Genomic DNA, 21,410 nt, shown 5'->3' on the forward strand with positions numbered 1-21,410 from the left:
CTCAACCTCCTCTCGTTGTCAAGATGTCTGGTTTTCTTTTACTCGTTGTTTTAATTGTTTCACAAGTGGCTTTTACGGTCTCTTTACTGCGTCTGCGTGAACAATAATCAGCTGATTTTCGTTACTCAAATGTCGATTGCTTTTCATCAGCTTTTGACGAAACTAAACTAAACAACATGGAATGTTCATTTAGCCGTCTGATGTTCGTGATACTATTCAGTAAATCTTAAAGTTTTCGTTGACTTTGCTTTAAAGCTCTTTAATAAAATGCGAAGATATGAGAGTTGACTTTCCTTTTTTTTATAATTATCTGCTATGTACTTGCGGGTTTTTTCCTCTCTCGTTCCCTTTTCATCTGAACTGTTACGTGTTTTGTCACATTTGTTTATGATGTAATTCCCTTTTTTTCACAGTGATTAAGTTCAAGCGACGAACTCGTTTCCTAGGTTTCTACGTACAGGTTCTTGCTAAAGCTCTACAGGAAGGGCTTACAGAAACAGCACTGGAGTGGAGCAGTGATACCATTGGTTGGATGATGAGGTATTCAGAGGTTACAATGGGTTTTCTAAGAGCAACTTCAGCTTATGAAGTGCTCACCAAACTTTTTACGTTCATCCATGATAACATGATATACGCACGACAAAGCGCATGAAGCAGTTGTTATAATAGTCACAGTGAATTTTCTGCGGCAAGCAGGGAAAAGACTCGTTTATTTTTCAGATCGTTGTACACATGGGACCTGTTGTTCAAAAGCCGATTAACGCTAATCCCAGATTATTTCTGTACTTCCAAATGCTGTTCAACGCTGAAGATATTTGGCAAAACTTTACATTAGAAGAACTCAATCTTAAAGAAGGGACAAAAGTTTACGCTAATCCTGGATTAAGTTAATCGGCTTTCAAACAACCGGGCCATGGCGAGAAAATGACCGAGTGCTCCTATGAGAGGGAAGGAGCATGCATATATATTCCTCTTTAATCACTTGGTCTTTTTCTCTCTCACAGGAGAAACGAACTGCTGTTGGGCAGCAAACCTACTATAATTAGACAGGCAGCGGCAGCAGCACCGGAAGACGAAAAAATCAGGAAGTTTGCCACTGCCATTGTTGAATTTAGCCAGGTAACGGAGCCCGTGACCCAATACTGTAACGTCACGCTGACAGTTCGGAGGGATACAAATGTCAGTAACGTTTACCAGAAGTCACGCAACGCGTTTTTCAAAAGGCAGTGGGCGGACCATCCAGTTACACCAGTGAATCACAAGGGCAATTCAAACGACGTCGCGCATGTGTTGTCTCGACAATTTCGTCAACATTTTACAAGCTTTTGTTTAAAAATACTGATTACTCTCGGGCTGAATGCTTGAAGCAGTATGAACACCAATTGATGGTGTTCCACGGTGGCGGCAACTTATAGCACTAGGTCATAGGTAACCAAGATTTGGCATTGAGGACGATGCCTACTATTGTTATTGCTCATAGACCGTATTCATAAATGGCGGCCAATTTATAATTCTTTTGTCGAAGTGCAAATTAGCCTACTAAGCCTCGATACCATACAGTGAATTGAAAAGAATTCTTGCTCTAAAATGAGGTTTGGTAGGCTAATTTGCACGTGGACAAAAGAATTATAAATGTGACCGCCATTTATGAATAAGGTCTATACGTTTTGCACATCTCGAGATACTCGGGTCTCCTATCGGTGGTGCTTATTAAGACAGGGATATTTTTGCGCGGTTTAAAACTATGCGGAAAAGGCAGAACTTAGCAAGTGCTCTTGGTATCCAAAAAGAAAATTAGGGGTAACCACGCATTTTTCAAAGATATGGAAGCTTCAATGTTGAAAAGAATGTCATACATAGCTCTGAAATTTAAAGCTTTTTACAAATATTGTTGATTAGTTATCTTTGACAAATTTTCTTTTTGGATTTCAATAACACTTGTTAAGACTTGCTTTTCCCGGACATTCAGTAAACCTCGCAAAAATACCTTTGGATTAGTAGGCACCGTTCCTAAGACGACTTTGCGCAATTGGGTCTGCGTTTGCCAACTCTACTGTTGGGATTAAGAATTTAAAACGTTGAAATCACTTTATTTGATGCCGGTACATGTGGTTTCGTCACCTGACTGGTGCTGGTATGAATTTTGTCCCACCTACCCCACCCCGCTCACCCTGGTCCCCCTGCTTCAGTGCCCCGTGTTTTCAAACTGTAGCGACTCGGTACAAAAGGACAGTCCAAACAGATGTTGAAGATTAAGATGGGGACTTCCAGCTCCGGGAACCACATTCAAACTGTGATTCATGCATGCTTTTCTGGACGCGACGCGCAACTTATCACTGAGTTTTTCATATCTCTTTCCATTTGTTCAGCCTCCACAAAAACCTCGTCAAGCAGAGACCGAAAAGGAAGACGAGAAAGAAGATGCGGAAATCGTTGTGCGCAACAAACAAGAGATGTATTCTAAACCCCCTCCACCACCGAGAAAGTCCGTTGGTCTAAGTACGATTTCCAAGAAGGTAAATATCCTGCATAAGGTAAAATTATGTGTATGAACTGGGTTGGCTCTGAGAAGCTAAGGTTGTTAGTGATCTTTGCAGGGGATACCTACATTACTCTAAAGTGTTTTACAGAAGGGTCCTGCCAGAAAAATTACAAATGGCAGAATTAAAACTAACCAAATGATTTATACACATAAGAAATGAAATGATGGTAGAACCAACTGGGATCTCGGAAAAAATCCGAGCCCCAGATAGGATTCGAACCCACGACCCTCCGTGATCTAGTCGGATGCTCTAACCACTGAGCTACCGGAGACTCTATGGCGAGCAAGGGTGAAATGTGGGTATTGACTCGAGCTGCATCACTCTGAGAATGATGTATATATGAGAATGAGGATGAGAATGATTTATATCATTCTCACATGCGCTCACTTGGGTGGTTGGTTGGCCGCATCTCAGATATGCTTTAATGTGACTGTGCGATGCAGTTTTGAGCTATGCTGTCAGTCATTTGACTCTGTAGCTGCGTGATGCAGCTCGAGTCAATACCCACATTTCACCCTTGCTCGCCATAGAGTCTCCAGTAGCTCAGTGGTTAGAGCATCCGACTAGATCACGGAGGGTCGTGGGTTCGATTCCCATCTGGGGCTCGGATTTTTTCCGAGATCCCAGTTGGTTCTACCATCATTTCATTTCTTATGTGTTTATATCATTCTCACATTCGCTCAAATGATTTATGAAATGAATTATATATTGAACCGCGGATATGAAATCAAGTGAGCTATGATCCTCGCAGTTATGACTAGTGAACACAATTTTAGCAATTGCGTAGAGAAGCCTGAAATTTCAGGACTTCGACGGGGCTTGAACCCGTGAGCGCACGATGTCGGTGCGACGCTCAAACCAACTGAGCTATGAACCTCAGGGTTCTCAGGGTTCAAACCCCGTTGAAGTCCTGAATTTTTCAGGCTTCTCTACGCAATTGCTAAAATTGCGTTCTCAACTGTGAGGATCATAGCTCACTTGATAAGTTAAACTATAAATACAAATTAATGCAAACTGATGAGTAAACTAGTTCAAGGAATAAATCAGATTCTTCTTTTGGGAACAAGCACCTAATGTCCCTCAATGACTTGTTTAAGGACGCTTTCCATGCGGCAGAACTGACCGGCCAGTCCGGGCATTTGGAAGGACTAACTCTACAACGCTTTCAAATTAATCCACTTCAAGGATGATATATACTCCTCCAGAAGAATGCGAGGGATTATCATGCAAGTATTCCTTCAAATTGTTGCATTTTCTTTGCAAACTGACGGTTTGGCAGGCCATCTCTGACAAAAGGAAAGCACCTAAGTTAATCCCCTTGTTTACAGCAAACTCTGTCCAAGTCCAGCGACCTGAAGTACGTCCAACGTGAATCGATCTTACATATGTTGTTCTTAGTCCTGGTGTTGTAACCATGGTAGTCTCTCTTACGCTTAAACGTAATATTGAAATTATTCAAGCACTTAAGCATGAAAAGAGCGCGGAATTAAGTTCATCTTCTTGACAGAAACTCCCTCTTGAGTCTATCCAAGGCCTCAACGCTCCCATAATGTTATCAATTTATAGAATTAATATCATATTAAATCACTTGCCTGTGATCAAGCTCTCTGTTGGGCGGGTTTCGCACGAGAGTTGTTTGTTCGAGAGCGACGAGAAAAGGGAGCCACGAGAGAATCGGGGGGAGGGGGGAGCAATCCTTTCCCGGCTCGCCTCTCTCCCCGCTCTCGAAACAGAAACCTTCGCTCGCTCGCTCGCTCGCAGGCTGTTCCCATCGATGAGGCATCACAGCATGTTACCATAGGCAATTTCGTTAGTGAACCTTGTAAGCGTTTTAAAGGATTAATCCGTAATATGTCACTATCTTTCTTGGCTTCTGAGGGTGCTTTATATTGATTCGCCTACCATTATTGTTCAGAAATTTACCTCAGTATCTTCACAACGACCGCCAAGCTCCATAATCTTATACTGTTATATATTTTTTATTGTTATATTTATATATCTATTTTTGCTAGCTATACTTTTCTTGTTTTTCTGCAACTTATGTCAATATTTTTGTGGCTACTTTTCATTTTCATTTTACTTTCTTTTATTTTGTTCAAAGAACTTGACAAGTTGTAATGACAACCATCTTTTTTTTCTGTGGCTTCCCTCCTCGACTAGCCAATGCGACCTTTTGTATTATTATTATTATTATTATTATTATTATTATTATTATTATTATTATTATTATTATTATTATTATTATTATTATTATTATTATTATTATTATTATTAGTAGTAGTAGTAGTAGTAGTAGTAGTAGTAGTAGTAGTAGTAGTAGTAGTAGTAGTAGTAGTAGTAGTAGTAGTAGAACTTAACTGTAACTTTATTTACTACTACTACTACTACTACTACTACTACTACTACTACTACTACTACTACTACTACTACTACTACTACTACTACTACTAAAGTTACCTTTTTTCTTATGTATTTTTCCATGCAGTTTAGAGTCATTCCTTATTCCAATGCCCTCCCACAAGCTGAGGTCGGGAATGTTTTTTACCTCTGGTCCCGGTTGTTCGAAAGCCGATTAACTTAATCCGGGATAAGCGAAAACTTTTGTTTCATGTTTTCAATTTTTTGGTGAAAGTTTCTTTTGCTTATTCTTGTTTTTCAAGAGTGACTTCTTCTAATGTAAATCTTTGCCGAGTATCAGCGTTGAACAACATTTGGGAGTAGAGAAATAAACTCCTTGATTAATTTTTAATCTGGGGTTAGCGTTAATTGGCTTTTGAACGACCGCGGTAGTTTAAGCTGCAAAGCAATGTTACCTCTTGTTTATCGGTAGGCTCGCAGATTGACTCGAAAAGGACGAACTGCAGAAGAGAAAGATATTTATAATGTGAGTATCTGAGGACTTGAAAGGAAAGACAAGTGATTGAAAAAACAGCAGGAGTGATTGAAAAGGAGGGAGAGAAAACTGTCCATTTTCAAAGTGTAACTGGCATTTATTGCTGATCCAACTTAGCGTAGGCGTCACAAAGTGACCCTCTATGACCTTAACCAGAACATGACGTTCTTAGGGCCGATTTACACGGTACGATTTTTGGCGCATGCGACAAGCTTACGACACTGAGACCTACGAAACGATTGTCGCAGCGTTTAAAACATGTTTTAAAATGCTACGACATTTTTTCTTACGTACGCGACAATCGTAAACGAGTTGTAGGCCTGTCGTAAGTCTGTCGCATGTGACAAAAATCGTACCGTGTAAATCGGGCCTTACGATTGTCGTGTACGGGAGAGAAAATGTCGTAGTGTTTAAAATGGCACCGTGTAAATCGGCCCTTAGGCTTAAAGGGGCCATGTCACGTTATGGTGTTTTGGGGACATCTTTAGTTCATCACGAGATTAAAACTCCAATATGGTAGTGTGGAATTTCTTTACTGATAGAATTATCATTACATAACAAACGAGATAATCAGTTTGAGCGAAAACGACCTTTATGCAGGCGATTTGCCATAAACTTGAGAAACATCGGGTCGACCCTTTTCAAGATTACTCAAATGCAATCCGTTTCAATCTTGTCTATTTGTGTCCATCCATGCTTCTCTTTCCTTTTGTTGTATTTCTTTTATGTTGTTCAACGGTTATAATTGGTTATTGCAGCGATGTCTTCTACTTTTTGAGCATTTTGGGTGTCATGAAATTACATGATTTTGCGTGACGTAGGCCCTTTAAGGAGACACCTTGTGACACATTCTTAAATACCACTAATCTCATAATGCACTTGTGGTGGTATCAACTAAGTTGATAAAACTGGTATTAGCCATTAGTAAGAGCAAACAGGCTGGGAAGAAGGGCTGACCGTTGAAATGTCAGCTTTTCGGTCACACTACGTTTTTTCTTTTACTTTTTGCAGCAAAGATGCTACCATATTTTCGTGTCTCAAACATCCATCGACGCAGCACCGCAGTTTTTTTTTAGAAACTAAGTGTATTCGCTTAGCCGCTTGGAGACAGGCTTGGGCGTGAGATGTTAATAGGACATTACTTTCTTTTTTTTTATTTTCCGTATTTTAAGGCCATTGAACGTCTCCAGAATGTGCTGCCGGAGTACTAAGATCCTCGCAGAGAAAAAAGAAATTACGAGCTGTCAGTTACGAAGAGCTGCCTTGGAGAGCTCAGGTTGTCACTTGTTTATTGTGATCGGTGTTATATCTCACAAAAGAGCTGGTTTCAACTGAGTGCATTAAAACAATAAATCAGTAATTACTCTGGCTAGGGCAAGTTTCAATCGGGTGTCGTAAAACCAAACCAAAGTAATTACTTTGGCCAATCAAAAAGGACGGAGACAATCCAGTAAACCAATCAAAACTCGAAGTAATTACACATAGCCGACACAAAGCGCGGGAAAATGTGCACGCGCGGGCCACTATAGGTTTTGGTTTCACTTCTGATTGGTTGAAAAAGTGGCGCGAGAACTTTTAACCAATCACTGAGTGAAGTAATCATAAACCAAAGCAATTCGCAAATTACTTTCGACACAATTGAAAACCGTTCTAAAGACAATAGCCGCAGACATCAAGTGAGCCACTCTTGGCCTAAAGCAGATGCGAACAGGTGTGGTGAGAGATCTTTAACGCCTAAACGAAGAAATGCCATAGACAAGTCTAACCCTTGTCAGCTATCGGGAAGATAGAAAATGAAAGATATACTGCCACTGTGTCACTTCGACAAAATATTCCAATTTTGATAGTTTGGGAAAGTACATTCGTTTTTGTTGCGTGTATGGTATTGTAAGTTACTGTTGTAATCGTAAACACTAGTATCTACAACTATATCTTTTCAAAGAGAGAGAGAGAAGCCTATTGCACAATTTCTTTTCTTTCCATACTCTCTCTAAAAGGTCTGACTGTTGTGTCACTTATATTTTTAGATGGGAATTCTCTTGGCTAGTGCCAACTTCGACCTATTTCTTGACAAAATGGAAGGTGTACCACGTTCAGGAGACTCTGGAGATTCAGAAAACCCCTTATACAGGTTTGTGCCTACAACCACATAAATGTAAATTTCACTTTGATGAAGAAATGGACCTTTTCAGTTATCGATGGCAACTCGGGGATTCTCGGAAAGATCCGGGTCGAACCTACGACGACCTTCCAATTACTACTAGTTCGGATGCTCTCTGCCACTAATTAAGCTATTGGAGACTCGTGGGAGATGGTGACTCGGGGATAGTCCAACCTACGACGACCTTTCGATTACTCGTTCAGATGCCCTTTGTTACGCACTTTGTTATATTCCGATGCACTTTGTTATTAGCAAGCGATAAAGTTTTCTGGATCTTTCTTTTTCTTCAGGCCTTCCCTTATGGATCCTGATTGGTTTGGCTACGCTACTGCGGGGACATTGATAAAGTCGTGGGCTGGTGCTTCAGGAAGAGTTTCACCCGATCCCCCTATGGGATTCAGTGGATCAGCTCCGGAGAAGCCATTCGCCCAGATTGCCCCAGTTGGGTCACGTGGAAATCAAAGAGGCGCACCAGCAGGATCCCAGGGGGAGGCTGTGAGGTAAGTCTTGTGCGTCGTTTAAGCAGCCCTTCCCGTAGTTACACAATTTGTACGGTGAAGGCACTATTTAAGTGATTGACCACTAACCCGACTGACTTGATAAATGATTGACCCCACTGGAGACATGAAAACAGTCAACCTCCATTGATCAGGGGCCGGTTCCTGAAAGGTGTAATAACTCTATTCCAGGAATAAATGTGCTGGAATAAGGCATATTTATCCCTGGAATAGAGTTATTACACCTTTCAGGAACCTGCCCCAGGTCATCAATCCGTGCGTCCCGCACTCGAACTAACCAACCTTTAAACTACCGAGGTAGGGGATGGAGTCCGCGGTGTTGTGGCTGTCCTTTGTGAGTGTATGGGTGGGTGGGTATAGCAGGTCCACATCTGCTGAATAGCTGCCAAAACGTCAACTTGCTCAAACAAATATATAACAAACAACCAACAAACAAGAGTATATAGAGAGCTAGCACTAAACACTATAGAGTAATTCGTTCTTCATCCTCGACTTAACAAAAATGACTGGATATTTGACGTTTGACTCCCTCTTCAACTTCTTACTCAGTTTGCACTTCCGCTCTTTTCTTTGCATAGATCCGGCAGCAGAGTAACAGGCTTCACTGTCAGTGATAAAGAGGGCTCTGCAACGAGTAAATCGCCAATGTTCTTCCTGCTCTCAGCATTGGATAATTTATCACGAACCATTGTACGTACCCACGACCTTTGCCATAAAATAATCGAATTCATTTCGCAATCATTATATACTTCTAGACCCTTCCTTGAGAACCACAGTTTTCCCTATGTCCTTCGGCTTTATTTTCCTTTACATTAAAGTGTGTTTTAACGTCTCAGTCTGCATGATTGAAATCTTTTAGGGAGAGCATGAATTCGTCAGTCACCACCTTGTTTCCGACTATACCAGTTTTTTCTTATGTTCTTACTGTATGCTGTACAAAGCGTTTTCATCTTTAGAACCTGTGGGTGAAACGTTAATGTTTTGAAAGTCAAATGAAAGCTACTAAGCCGTACTTTCCTGTGGTTGTATTAAGTGCATTTTGCAACTTAATGTCACTTTCAAGTCTGCCGATGAAACCCTTTTGTGTCCTTTTTGCTAAGGTGCTGACATATCGTGGCAAATTTTGGACCATGCTCCAGAACGCTTGTTGAGACCTGTGGAACATAACTCAGACCCTATTGATGCGTGTAGTGGCGGGGACGCTCCACCTGTCTGATGACCCCCTCGCCGAGGCCGCTACTGATATCGATGTGTTGAGGAAGGTTTTATGGCAAAAGTTTTATTTTGGAGCCGACAGTCTGTTGGACATGATGGTGCATATACAGGAGCAAATTAAGGCTGAAACGAATCAAAATTTTAAGGTAAAGACCGCTTGCTTCGGTGCAGCACATCTTACAATCGTCATTTTGTTATGAAGATGGCGTTTTTTTCGTGCCCCTTTCTGCAGCGGTACCTGCTCTTGTTTGGTATTGTAAGCAGCTTCTATTGTTTTTAAGTCTACGTCATTGTTTCAATTGTTTAGCCTTGTTTTTGGCTAGGGTAGCGAGCCAATCACATTATACGTTACGGGAGCTGCTTCATCAGCCCCTGTCTGTGCTGAAGTCGTTAGATAAAGCAACAACATTAAACACTTAATGACTGATCCCGAGGGACACAGTTCATTTTGTTTCCCGAGAATCTCAATGTTTCCCCGAGGCGCAGCCGAGGGAAACGTTGAAATTCGAAGGAAACAAAATGAACTGTTTCCCGAGGGACCAGTCATTAAGTGATTTGTTTAATAGCACAAAAGGAAATACGTGCAACGGCAACAGTAACGGCGGTCGTCAGTGAAAATTCGCGGGTAACAGTGCACTCTTACCCTCTGACGTCATAGATTTTGCATTGTTGCCCGCTCAGAGACTTGTGGTGGAAAACAGGTTTATTCTTAGATGTCATATGACCTCGAAGTAACCAATGAGAGCGCGCCCTGGTGGGGGGAAATTTTTCAGCTATATAACAATTAAAGTTGCTCAAACGAGTTTTAATAATTTGGAGAGAATGTTCTTTTCAAAGGAATAACCCTTCAACTCTGTTTCATGTAACGGCGATGTTATGGTACCAAACTCCACTAACTGCTTGACAAGATGAATTCATTAATATGACGTAATACGCTACCACGGCAAGAAACGAGCCACCTAAAAGTGCCCTATAGACCGCTCCCCATAAGGACTTTTCAGGGCCAATGAAACACAACGAAACGACGGAACAGAACAACAACAACTGTTAAGAATCCCAACTGGCCGGAGGCGAACCAGTTTTCTATTTACAAGTGCAGCTGGGAAGTTGAACCAGGGACTACCAGGATCAAATTCAACGAGTGGTCAGAGCGGGTCTTGAACCCGGGATCTCCGGATCTCAAGGCAAGCGCCCTAACCACTGGGCCACACTGCCTCCTACTAAGATAAAACTCCCCGCAAAGTGAAAAAAAATCAGTAAAGCAGATTTAGAGCCTCCTTAAAATTTTCCAATTTTGAAGGTGGCTATGAATCCGCTCCAGAGAATTTTTTTTTTAACTTTTCAAAGTGTTTTATCTTGGCCTTCTTGTCACTTTCCAGAAATAGAAATGGGGAGTCACTGAGTTTGGTTTTGAGATGTAAACGTTTAAAGACAAAATATAGGATGTTTTTACATGGCTGTTGTTTAGCCATGGTGAATTGTTACGTCACATCAATGAGTGCAACTTGTCAAATTCATATGGTACGATAACATTGCCGTTACGTGAAACAGTTGGGTAGATTCAATCGTTCCAATTAGCACAGTTTATTAAATGTGCTGAAACTGTTTTGAGCCACCTTAATAGCCGAGTGTAAAATAGCTTAACAGGGTTGGCGAAGTAACATGAAAGCACTCACACTCACATTCCCCAAATGTGATTCGAACTCAACTCCCCGACTAGCCTGCGCAGCAAGCGCTAAAGGCGAGGGAAAGAGGGAGGCAGAGACTGAGTGCTGAGATTCAGGAGGGGACTCCACTCACGCTGTCTCCGTCTTTCCCTCCCCTCCCCTCTTAGCGCTTGCTACGTAAGCTGCTCCCGAACTTGGTGTTGTGAGTGAATTGCTCTTCTCTGAGAACCAATATTCGAATCAATTCCTCCGTAAATAGGGCTGCAGCGCTAAATAAAAGAACACAGATAGTCCACTTTCATTGTCTGTCGATTACTGATAGCACGTTTGGATCCTCGCTTGGAATGTTGTTGATTGGAGAGTTTTGATCTTAAAACGCACCAACCGGCTCTAACCGCATTGCCACTCGGAGATGACTGATGTATAATCAGTCACGTCTATCTGCTGAAGACCAGGGGCCCGTTTCTCGAAAGTCCCGAAACTTTACGGGCCATTTTCGGGTGTCACAATTCCCTTTGTATCTCAAGAACGGAGAGGTTTTAAGTCGTCGAACTTCACAGTTATTTTTCTTTTTGTTATCTTGAAAACATGTCAAAAGATCGGATTTCCAAAACAAGCGGTTGGCAGTTTCACAAATGGTTTTTCGGGCCCGAAAAGTTTTCGGGACTTTCGAAAAACAGGCCCCAGGCCCCAGTTGTTCGAAGGGTGGATAGCGCTATCCGCGGGATAAATCACTATCCACTGGATAACTCAATTGGTTTTCCTCATGTTTATCCGCTGGATAATGATTTATCCGGTGGATAGCGTTATCCACCTTTTGAACAACCGAGGCCAACTCCTTTTGTTCATCCACCCAGCATCTATGTCTCAAATGATTGGTTGCAGACCAACTATTAGTTCATGTTTTATCGTACACCTACAGCATTGACTTCGTAAATTGACTGTGCTTCATCCTCTTTTTCAGCCAGACAAGTTGAAAAAGGGAGACTTGTTCGTATCTGAAAAGCAAAGTATCATGGGAGGAGTGGAAGACGAGAGGGGTGGGGCGAGTCTGTTGTTTGAAGCACCGTTGGACAACACGAGTGCAGCTGATACTCGCTGGATTAAGAGGTTTATTTTGTGCGCTGTGGAAATGCTATTTTATGAGTGTAAATGGGAGAGGACTGTCAGCATCATCCTAAGATTTAATGCGTTGACAAGGTGAGAAAAATTAATGGATTTACTCTGAAGTTGCACAATGCACTTCTAGAATAGTAAGGGAAGAACATTCCCAAACGGCTGAAAGCCGTAATGCACAACGAAGAAAACGTGAGAGAACTGTCCAACTTCCTAAATGCGTTTTAATTGAACCTTTCCGAAATCGTCCAAGACATTTTTTTCAAGCATGTTGATCCTGGCATTCAAGAGTTTTGTAAATAGAACCTTCCATGGTTTTAAGTCTCGCGTGAAACTGAAACAACATTGAAAAACTTGCACAATAAACAAAGCACAAGATTACTTAGAGTAAAAACCCTTTTTAACACAGTTTATAATTATGCATCTTTTCTTTCCTTTCACAGAAGTCGTTATGCTGAGACGGTCTTGCCGTTACTGATAGTGGCACAACGGAAACTTCATGAACAATTGGAGGCACATGGGGGTCCGTCCCGAAGTCAGCCTCTCATTACTGTCTCCAAGGAAACCGGAATCGCTGAAGAATTTTACATTCGGCCCGTTGAATATATGTCGATTGAGCCTGCGGTGCATATAGATCCTCAGGGTCATAATGTGTACAGCGGCAGCGATGATGCTCTCAGACTCGTGTCAGTTCCCATCAACATCAATGACAGTTTGCAGCTGCTGCACCAGGCCCTTGAATTTAAGCACCACACGGCACGATCACTGGAACATAGTCGACAGCTTTTGCTGTGTTATCTCGCTGGCCAACAGGAAGGTGAGAGAACTGGGCAGGCGGCATTTCATCAAGATAAGTGTCTCCGTCACGAATTATGTTATTCTGGCAATTACAAAAGAAGGAAGCTATAAAATGACAAATCGAAATTCGTAACATGTTCCCTGCTAGGTAATTGGCGACATTTATCAAGCATGCTGTCTTGGGGTAATTTGCTGCGTAAATAGGGAGGGACTAGCTTATCACATTAACTTTTGTAGGAAATGACGTTGTTACAGTATAACATGCATTTAAAGGAGATCCCATTGGCCAAGCGTAGAAGTTCGTTAACCAAACCTAATTGTGAATTGTTTATTATCCCATGCAGGAAGTTCGAGTACTCGTGTGGCCCGCGGGTCGTCGCGGGTTGGATTCTTGCCGAGACAAGCGAAGCCTCCCACAGACGTGCCGTTAGACTTGTCAAAGGAAGCTTTTGGTACCATAAATGACGTACAAACGTTCACTCTCCAACCCTCTCAACTTGCTGTGGTTGTTGCCTCCTATGACAAGACCGTCGGTAAGACGGTACTACTGTTGTGACAAAGTTAACTTATGAACCCCAAGAGAGTACCGTTAGACGAATATCTTACAGCCTTTCAGTTTTGCCAACGCAAGAAAATATGTGCCGATGCCTGGAGATGTGTTCAGGATTGACCCTAAATAGATGCACGTCGATTTAAATAAGCGTCACAAAGTGTTCCCTTGCTTTTCTGCTCAACTTCAACATCACTCGTGTCTCCGAATACAGACAACTAACTCACAAAGTGTCCCCCGAATGCTCCTCAAGCGAGAATAAACTGCAGCATTTTACCCTAACCTATAAATAACGCTAACCTTTACCTTATCAAGCGCGGGAAATCACGTATGAACGATGCTGGAACGTTGCACCTGCGCCTGATCGATCGCTGTTATTCTCGAGATCCCGTCGTGATTGTACTTTTGACCATCTAATTTGCTTCTTTTTTTTCTAGAAATGTTGCAGTTTCGCAAACAGAAAAGTCTTGCTGCGCAAGCCATGCACGAACTGGGCAACATCATGTTTCACAGTGGAAACATCAGGTTTCGTACCAAACCATTTTTTGTGCAATTGTTGATCGTCATGTTTAAAGTTAAATTTCACGGGAAGCTCGCTTATTGCTTCTCAACGTTTCTGTAAAAGAGGTCCACATGGGACATCTGCAAAGGTATCATCCTCCATTTTTGTTATCAGTTGGCTCCAGATTCTTCCCATTGTATCTGTTAATCCGTTTGTTATCATAACCGCGCACCGGTGGCTCAGTTGGTTGAGCACCGGGCTGTTACGTGGGAGGTCGTGAGTTCAACTCCGGCCGGACCAGCACTCAGGGTCTTTAAATAACTGAGGATAAAGTGCTGCCTTTGTAATTACATCTGCAAATGGTTAGACTCTCTAGTCTTCTCGGATAAAGACGATAAGCCGGAGGTCCCGTCTCACAACCCTTCAATGTTCATAATCCTGTGGGACGTAAAAGAACCCGCACACTTGTCGTAAAGAGTAGGGCATGTAGTTCCCGGTGATGTGGTCTGGTCTTTCTGGTCTGGATAGGGTAGGGTGGAGCACCTCGCATAGGACCTCGAGTCCTGTTCGTGCTCCTTTCCTCTGGTTTGCCCAGTAGAAAGAGACAAACAAGATGTCTCGTAAAACATATTGCAAATACTAGAGCTGGCTAGACCTATACGAACTCTTTCAATCTATATCACAGGGCTGCTTACAAATGGTGGGCAGAGTCACTGGATACGATCCTCAGCGCATCAAACTCTCTCAAGACGTGGCGAGATCTGACGTCATCATCTGACCCGTCAATAAGACCTGCTGCTGTGTTGCTTCAGAGATGTGGATTGTGGGGATGTTTGCTGGGGGGCGTGTTAGCCGCTGACATTGCGCAGTAAGTATCTGAGTGTTTTCGAATGAGATTCACATTAATTTATATAGAGGTCACAAATGTCCCTCTAACCCTTTTCCGAATAATAAAGGGTGAAGCTATACCGGAGGCGTTGATCGAGGATCGAGCACACGCGTATATGGGACAGCGGTCGAAGAGTGTAGCACGTCTTGTAAGCTACATATTTTACCAATGCAGAAACAAACCTTCATTAAAGTTAGCCTTAGACCTAATTAGACCTAAACAAGAGTTTTTAGGCCTAAGGTTAGGGTTAGTGAATGTTTAGGTTTGTTTCTCTATTGGTAAAACATGTAGCTTTACAAGACGTGCTACACTCTTCGACCGCTGTCCCATAAACGTGTGTGCTCGATCCTCGATCAACGCCTTCGATATAGCTTCACCCGATAACAAAGATACTTGAAGGATTAACGGGTCTCTTTGTGACGTCTTTCAAAGGTCGAGTCGTCGACGTCATGCTGCAGTATTCGATATGTATGTAGTATCGTGGAAATTGCCTCTGGCATAGCACATCAAAAAGGCTCACCCGAGTTAACAGCGGAAAAACCTGCAGTTGTAATATCATGAACCCAAAAAAGTTAATTCTCTGGCCAATCGCAACAAACGAAGACAATCAAATGATCCAATCAGGATTCGAAGCCAGGGTATATAGCCGCAGGAAAACGTACGCGATCAATTCACAACTGGCTACTGATTGCTAAGCAAAACCATAGTAACTAGACCCTCCGTGAGGGTACACTGGGTTGCCTGTGGTACGTGCACCGTTCCAAACAATTTTTTTCAAGTTGGGGGGGTCATTAAGAAGTCATACCAGACGAGGCCCTTTGGCTCACAGGTCCTCACACGTTCGTACGACGAAACAGACCTGTCCTTGCGTAATATGTAGCTCTAACAGTGCACGATATTGTTTTGGTATCGTCTATCATTGTAGTGCCATGGTAGAAGTCTTGGGTAAATAGTCTGAGAAGACATGTGGTTACTAGCAAAGTACTGAACCCAGAAAGATTGAAGAAAATAAATGGGAAGTGAGAAACACTGGCTTCTGGGCTGACGTGTTGATAAACTTCTTCAACCTCGTTCCCATGGTCTCTCTTCTCTGCCTCCATTGTCGTTGAGAGAAGACCCTGGTTCACGCTGGTCACGTGGCACTCGTCGACAAACATTTTTCCACTAGGGTAGTGTTTTCGTTATATTTTGATCCCGCAACCGCACCTGGGCGAAAAAATATTCGTTTAACAAGGCATTTCTAAAATAAAAAGGTCAAAAGAGCTGAAGTTATATTCCCACAGGAGATGAATTCCCACAAAAGCGGTCAAACTAAAAGCAAGAGCTTTTGTGATCGAAAAGACGACTTCAATGTCGAGCGGCGATTGACGTTCGCTTTAAAAAAAATAATTTCGTTAGTAGCCAAAGTTGCTTCTTCAGAACAAACACTAACATAAAAGAATACACCAAACACTACGTTTGCTTGATAAAAATGTCTCTTTTATTTTACTGCGACTAAAAATATACACGCTATTAAAGCGCGGTGCAGTGGTAAAAAAAATCTTAACGACATCGACAATTTACACGAAGTTGTTGAAATATAAATATCATAAGTCAAACTGTCAACTCGCTGTACAAGATTGCGACCTTAGCAACCACGTTGTTTAACTTTCGAAAGAAAAACGAAAATCAAAGAACAAAATGAAATACCTGCACATGCTAATACAGTTTGATTTGATGGATTTGAGGTCGATATGTGACTCGAGAACTTAAATAACAACACACCGGCTGATCGCTGAACATGTTTGTTTTCCATGGATAACCGTTTCGCTTGTTTTCTTGCACGAAAACATCTTCTTTCCTTTAAAATTGTCGCAAACTATTAGCATTCTTCGTTGATCCGGACCTTCACACGGAAGAAAACTTGAATAACGTGAGGATATTTTCTGTGGCGTCTGATCGATTTGACCACAACTTTTTTTCTTTCACATCGGGTTCCATATGTGTAGTACATAAAATACTGCTGTCAAACGTTTTGTCAATGGTTATCTGGCCACAAAATCAATTGCGTGCTGATTCCCTTCTTTGCAATGTCAACAAAGCCTACATTGCCACCCATCCCCTAACACACATTTCGCCAACCTCCCAGATTCTGGGAGACACGTGACCAGCGTGAACCAGGGTCTTCTCTCAACGACAATGGAGGCAGAGAAGAGAGACCCTGGGAACGAGGTTGAAACTTCTTTTGACCAAAGGTTTAAGCGTGCCCTCTGATCATCTGACAGCTTTGTAATACCGAAGTTTCACTGAAGTTAATCCCTGTTGGGCGGGGTTAGTGTTTGGATGGGAGACCAAATTAATATATACCCCTCATAAAACAGAAGCATCGGACCGAAAATTCTATTAACGCTAACAAATGCGAACTCAGCAAGGTACAGATTTTGTTAGCTTGCTTTATGCAAAAACAAATATTGATGCAAAAGTAAATAAACATTGACACAAAGTTTTTAGAAAGAGCAGAAGGAAGTTTCCAGGACGATCGCTCGAGAATAACATATTTACGACATGAAAACAACATTTATTTTGAACCGTGAATATAGAATATAAAAAGTTACGATCAGCGACAAACATTTTGGGGGATTTTTGCAACGTTCAATTTTGTTATTGTACGTTTTGGCTGCACAAATAAATCGCAAAATCGAAAGTGACATCGCCGGAATTCAGCGGGCGCCGTGATGAAGTTACCGCGGCATGTTTACTCGCCAAACAGTGAAGTATCTGTGTCAAATGATGGCAAGATATCGGGTTTTTGTAAGTTTCTTTTTCTGTTTCTGTTCTTTTTCTGTAAGTCAAAACAAAGATCACAATCGCCCAAGTCTTGTTTATGCAAAGTCAAAATTTACTCTCCAAGACGCGTACGACGTTATTTATCACCAGGTAATTCCATCATTTTGGAAATAGCAGCTACTTTATTATTCAACTGCGTCACAATTCTTCACTGATTTTGGGGCTCATTTTGTTGAAACTCAAGCACGCTTCCAACAGGCCTGTGAACCCTTCCAGCTTACAGAGCAATACTAAAAAACTTCTCCCATATCACATTTCAACCTTAGGCTCGAAAATTCAATACACAACATGATATTATAATTCACAAAGGCAGAAAATACCACAGAATCCTTTTCCAGCGAAAAATTTATGGAAACAAACAACATATTTGCTCTTAGAGGCGAAAACCTCTTCCTATTTCATTGCGTGCGTGAAGACAAGAAACTCAATCGTGTCAAATTACCATTACGTACTTCTGGTAAATACAACTCACTTTGATTTCGTCTCGACGGGCGATAGATTGTTGTCGAAGTCCAGTACTCGTCGCTTTTGAGATTCCTGCCTAGTTTATCCAACTGACTTTCCATTATTGAGCTCCATAAGGGTATATTTTGTTTAAGGATCCACTAAAACGCCCTTCGCGTTACATGACTTTCGACGCCATTGCAGGCTAAGTTAATGATTCTACTGTGTCCACCAGAGAAATCTACGCAGTTCCACTACCCTCTCGATCCTAAGAAAAAACGCGCAGAAGGCTCTATGCAAAAAGACACCACTTACCAGGGGAGTGACAGGCAAGACTTTTACCGACACGGAAAAAAATAAAAAAACGACGAAATCAACGCAGACCTCGACTGGTTTGCCATAGGCAACCCAGTAATAAGGCAACCCCCCCCCCCCCCCCCCCCCCGACACCTGCTGTCAGAAACCAATCTCTATTGCGTCCGAATTTGAGAAGGAACTTAATTATTTTGAGCCAATTCTGGAAACAACTGTCGAGTAAACCATAACTTTTTTTGTTGCTTCAGATATATTCACACATCTAACCTTGGTCTGCGTTTGGAGTGTTGTCTTCTTTCCGCTATTTTTTTCAAGGTATGAAGGATGGCATTTTGGGGGTTTCATTTCATAAACAGTTATGCGTCTTTTAAAGCAAAACAAAAACAACTGCCTTTACTGCATGTTCAAGTCAAATCTGTATACTTTCACTTCCGCTTCTTACAGGCTTTATTCTGCTCTTCCCTACCCCACCCTGGAGCGGACAAGGATTATGCGTTGTACGAGGTGGGAAATGGTTGCGAAGTGGAAGAACTGATACCTGGAATTGACCTTCTATCAGAAGCCTTTAGGAGCAATGGGCGATCAGTCGTAGCTTCTTTGAGATGGATTACTGAGGAACTGGCTCGAGCTCGATACCTTCTCACAGTGAGTGAATTCAATTACGTTCCGCAAGCAGTTCTTGACTATTTTTACGTTCGTGCCAACGTTGCTGTCAATATTGGCATTATTATTGATTTGATGCTGTTTTTAGGTTCTCCCACTGGTTACCTTGTGTCTTTACTTCACAACGCACGTTTCTCGTGATCTTCAAAGATCAGTGGATGTAAGGATTCTTAAGGTAAGAGCTTATAAAAACTTATTTCCTTCTGACTTTTTTCCTCCTCAAGCTAAAGTGGGTGGGGGTTGTGGAATCAGCCCTGTTGCGAAAGTTCAGTTACGTTGTTTGACGGTGTCTAGCAGTTTAGATTCCCGTGAGGACGTGAATGAAATCGGTCCTTTCTATTAACGTATAAAAAGGCCACTTTCACGATGGCTTCATTTGACTATCACGACCAGACTTCAGTTTGTTTTTCTCTTCTTTTTAAAATTTCATTCCGAGCGGGGTAAAAATAACATTGGCTCTAATTAGCATGAGACAAGCGAAACCTGAAGTACTTGGTACTTGTAGTCAAATGGCGTCATCATGCCCTTCCTATTGGTTGAATAGAGTTAGACCATATTCGTATTCTTAGTATTGGATTTTAGAGCTTTTTAAGTTGTATATATATATATGTATATTTTAGTCACAGTTTACCAATAATTTAACTTTAGATAGTTTGATTCTGTTACTTTATTATGAACAGATTTTGTTCTTAGGTTTAGTATTATGCACGACCCCATAAGCTGCATAGCTTTTATTATCATCGTGCTAAAATAAAGGCTGTCTGTCTGTCTGTCTGTCTGTCTGACTAGCTTGCAATGGAGGCTAATGCGGGGAAATCTTTTCAAATGCAAATACTTTTAAATATATTCCCCCGCATTAGCCTCCATTGCAAGCTACAATAGTTCCAGTTCAATACTAAGAATACGAAGATGGTCTATTGTTATCAGTTTACGACTTGCAATCGAGATTTTTAACTACATCTTAACCAAACAGGTTGGTGTTTTTTCAGTGACGTTTTGTCCTTACTCCGTGATCAGCTAATTGTTTCCTAAACCACTACAATTTATCATTGGAGGGTAGGTGCCGTAAAGGTAGCAAGAGAAAAGGCTGTACTCTCCTCAGCAACAACGAGGTCACCATGCCACAATCCCCTTCCCTGGCACCTGTCAACACATCACTGAGAAAAATCAGTGTGTGTTATGTATACTTACCCAAAATAGAGGAGGTAGGGATGGAAAAGCAGGCGGGCGAAAAAGCAACTAGGAATGGAATGGAATTTGTCGTTAAACATGTGTCCGTGCAGTCCGGATCGAATTGGAATTTGGCAGTGTTGGTTTTTGAGGAGAGAGGAAACCCGGAGTACCCGGAGAAAAACCTCTCGGAGCAAGGAGAAAGCCAGCAACAAACTCAACCCACATATGACGCCGGGACCGGGAATCGAAGCTGGGCCACATTGGTGGGAGGCGAGTCGGCTCTCACCGCTACGCCACCCCTGCTCCCTAGAGCCAAAGCACATGGTAATGCCCCTGCAAACCTCCCTGGAGTTCCCCCCAAATATCCTAATTGGCTTGGTTTTAACTTTGCATAAATTATATCTATCTTCATAAAATGTTGTAGACCAAGAATGTTACATTTCTCTTAGTTTAAGATTTGCCTCGCGTGACGTATTCCACACGCACCGACATTGGGTAAGGTAGAACACGAGTGAGAAAATGCAAGACCAAGGTGACAAAAATCGTGAGGGCTGTAGAGCACAGCTTCTACAACGTTTTGGCACTGGTAACCTCCTTAGAATATCGCCATTTGAGAGTAACATGCTCACAGAAAGTAGGGATGACGACCATGCTTTCGAGTTAGCTATCCAAAAATAATGTCTTGGTGTTATCTAACGATTTCGCGATTATTTCAAATCTTTATCCTTGGTAAGGGTGTACGAACTTTCCGAGAATAAAATTGGCGTAACCAGTGTGAATGTTTGGAGAGAAAATTGACAATCTGTCGTCGGCTGTTTAAGCTCTCTATTGTCAAAAGTAGACAAAATCGTACAGAATATACTTTCTCTTTCAGGTGCGAGTTCTAACAGATCTTGGAATGCTGTCTGAGGCGATAAGAGTGTTGATGGACTTGTTACGGGGTGAAAAGCTTCCAAAAATTTCTGATGTCGGGTTCAGAACAGTCAACAGCAAAACGGTAACAACCTCTCAGCACATTTATTGACGGTGACCCGACGTCATCGTTTCCTATCATCATCGTCGTCACCATCAACGTTATTCACGTCATCTTTGTTGCCATCATCATCATTGTGTTCACGGTTATCGTCATCTTCGACG

At 42.0% G+C, this 21,410-nt stretch overlaps 1 protein-coding gene across 1 annotated transcript in view; it reads left to right on the top strand.

Moving 5' to 3' along the window:
* The window catches only part of LOC138055832 (cilia- and flagella-associated protein 54-like), a 67,692-nt gene that overhangs the window by 28,539 nt on the left and 17,743 nt on the right, over positions 1 to 21,410 (top strand). The window contains 19 exon segments of the mRNA XM_068901702.1: positions 414 to 540; positions 1,005 to 1,119; positions 2,370 to 2,516; positions 5,374 to 5,427; positions 6,609 to 6,642; positions 6,645 to 6,712; positions 7,464 to 7,567; positions 7,888 to 8,097; positions 8,694 to 8,805; positions 9,216 to 9,476; positions 11,962 to 12,197; positions 12,557 to 12,930; positions 13,256 to 13,444; positions 13,899 to 13,986; positions 14,649 to 14,831; positions 18,686 to 18,752; positions 18,882 to 19,082; positions 19,189 to 19,275; positions 21,148 to 21,270. Coding sequence (XP_068757803.1) covers positions 414 to 540; positions 1,005 to 1,119; positions 2,370 to 2,516; positions 5,374 to 5,427; positions 6,609 to 6,642; positions 6,645 to 6,712; positions 7,464 to 7,567; positions 7,888 to 8,097; positions 8,694 to 8,805; positions 9,216 to 9,476; positions 11,962 to 12,197; positions 12,557 to 12,930; positions 13,256 to 13,444; positions 13,899 to 13,986; positions 14,649 to 14,831; positions 18,686 to 18,752; positions 18,882 to 19,082; positions 19,189 to 19,275; positions 21,148 to 21,270 — 2,780 coding nt within the window.

Source organism: Montipora capricornis, chromosome 7, assembly GCF_036669925.1.
Source record: "Montipora capricornis isolate CH-2021 chromosome 7, ASM3666992v2, whole genome shotgun sequence".
NCBI classification, from domain to species: Eukaryota; Metazoa; Cnidaria; class Anthozoa; order Scleractinia; family Acroporidae; genus Montipora; species Montipora capricornis.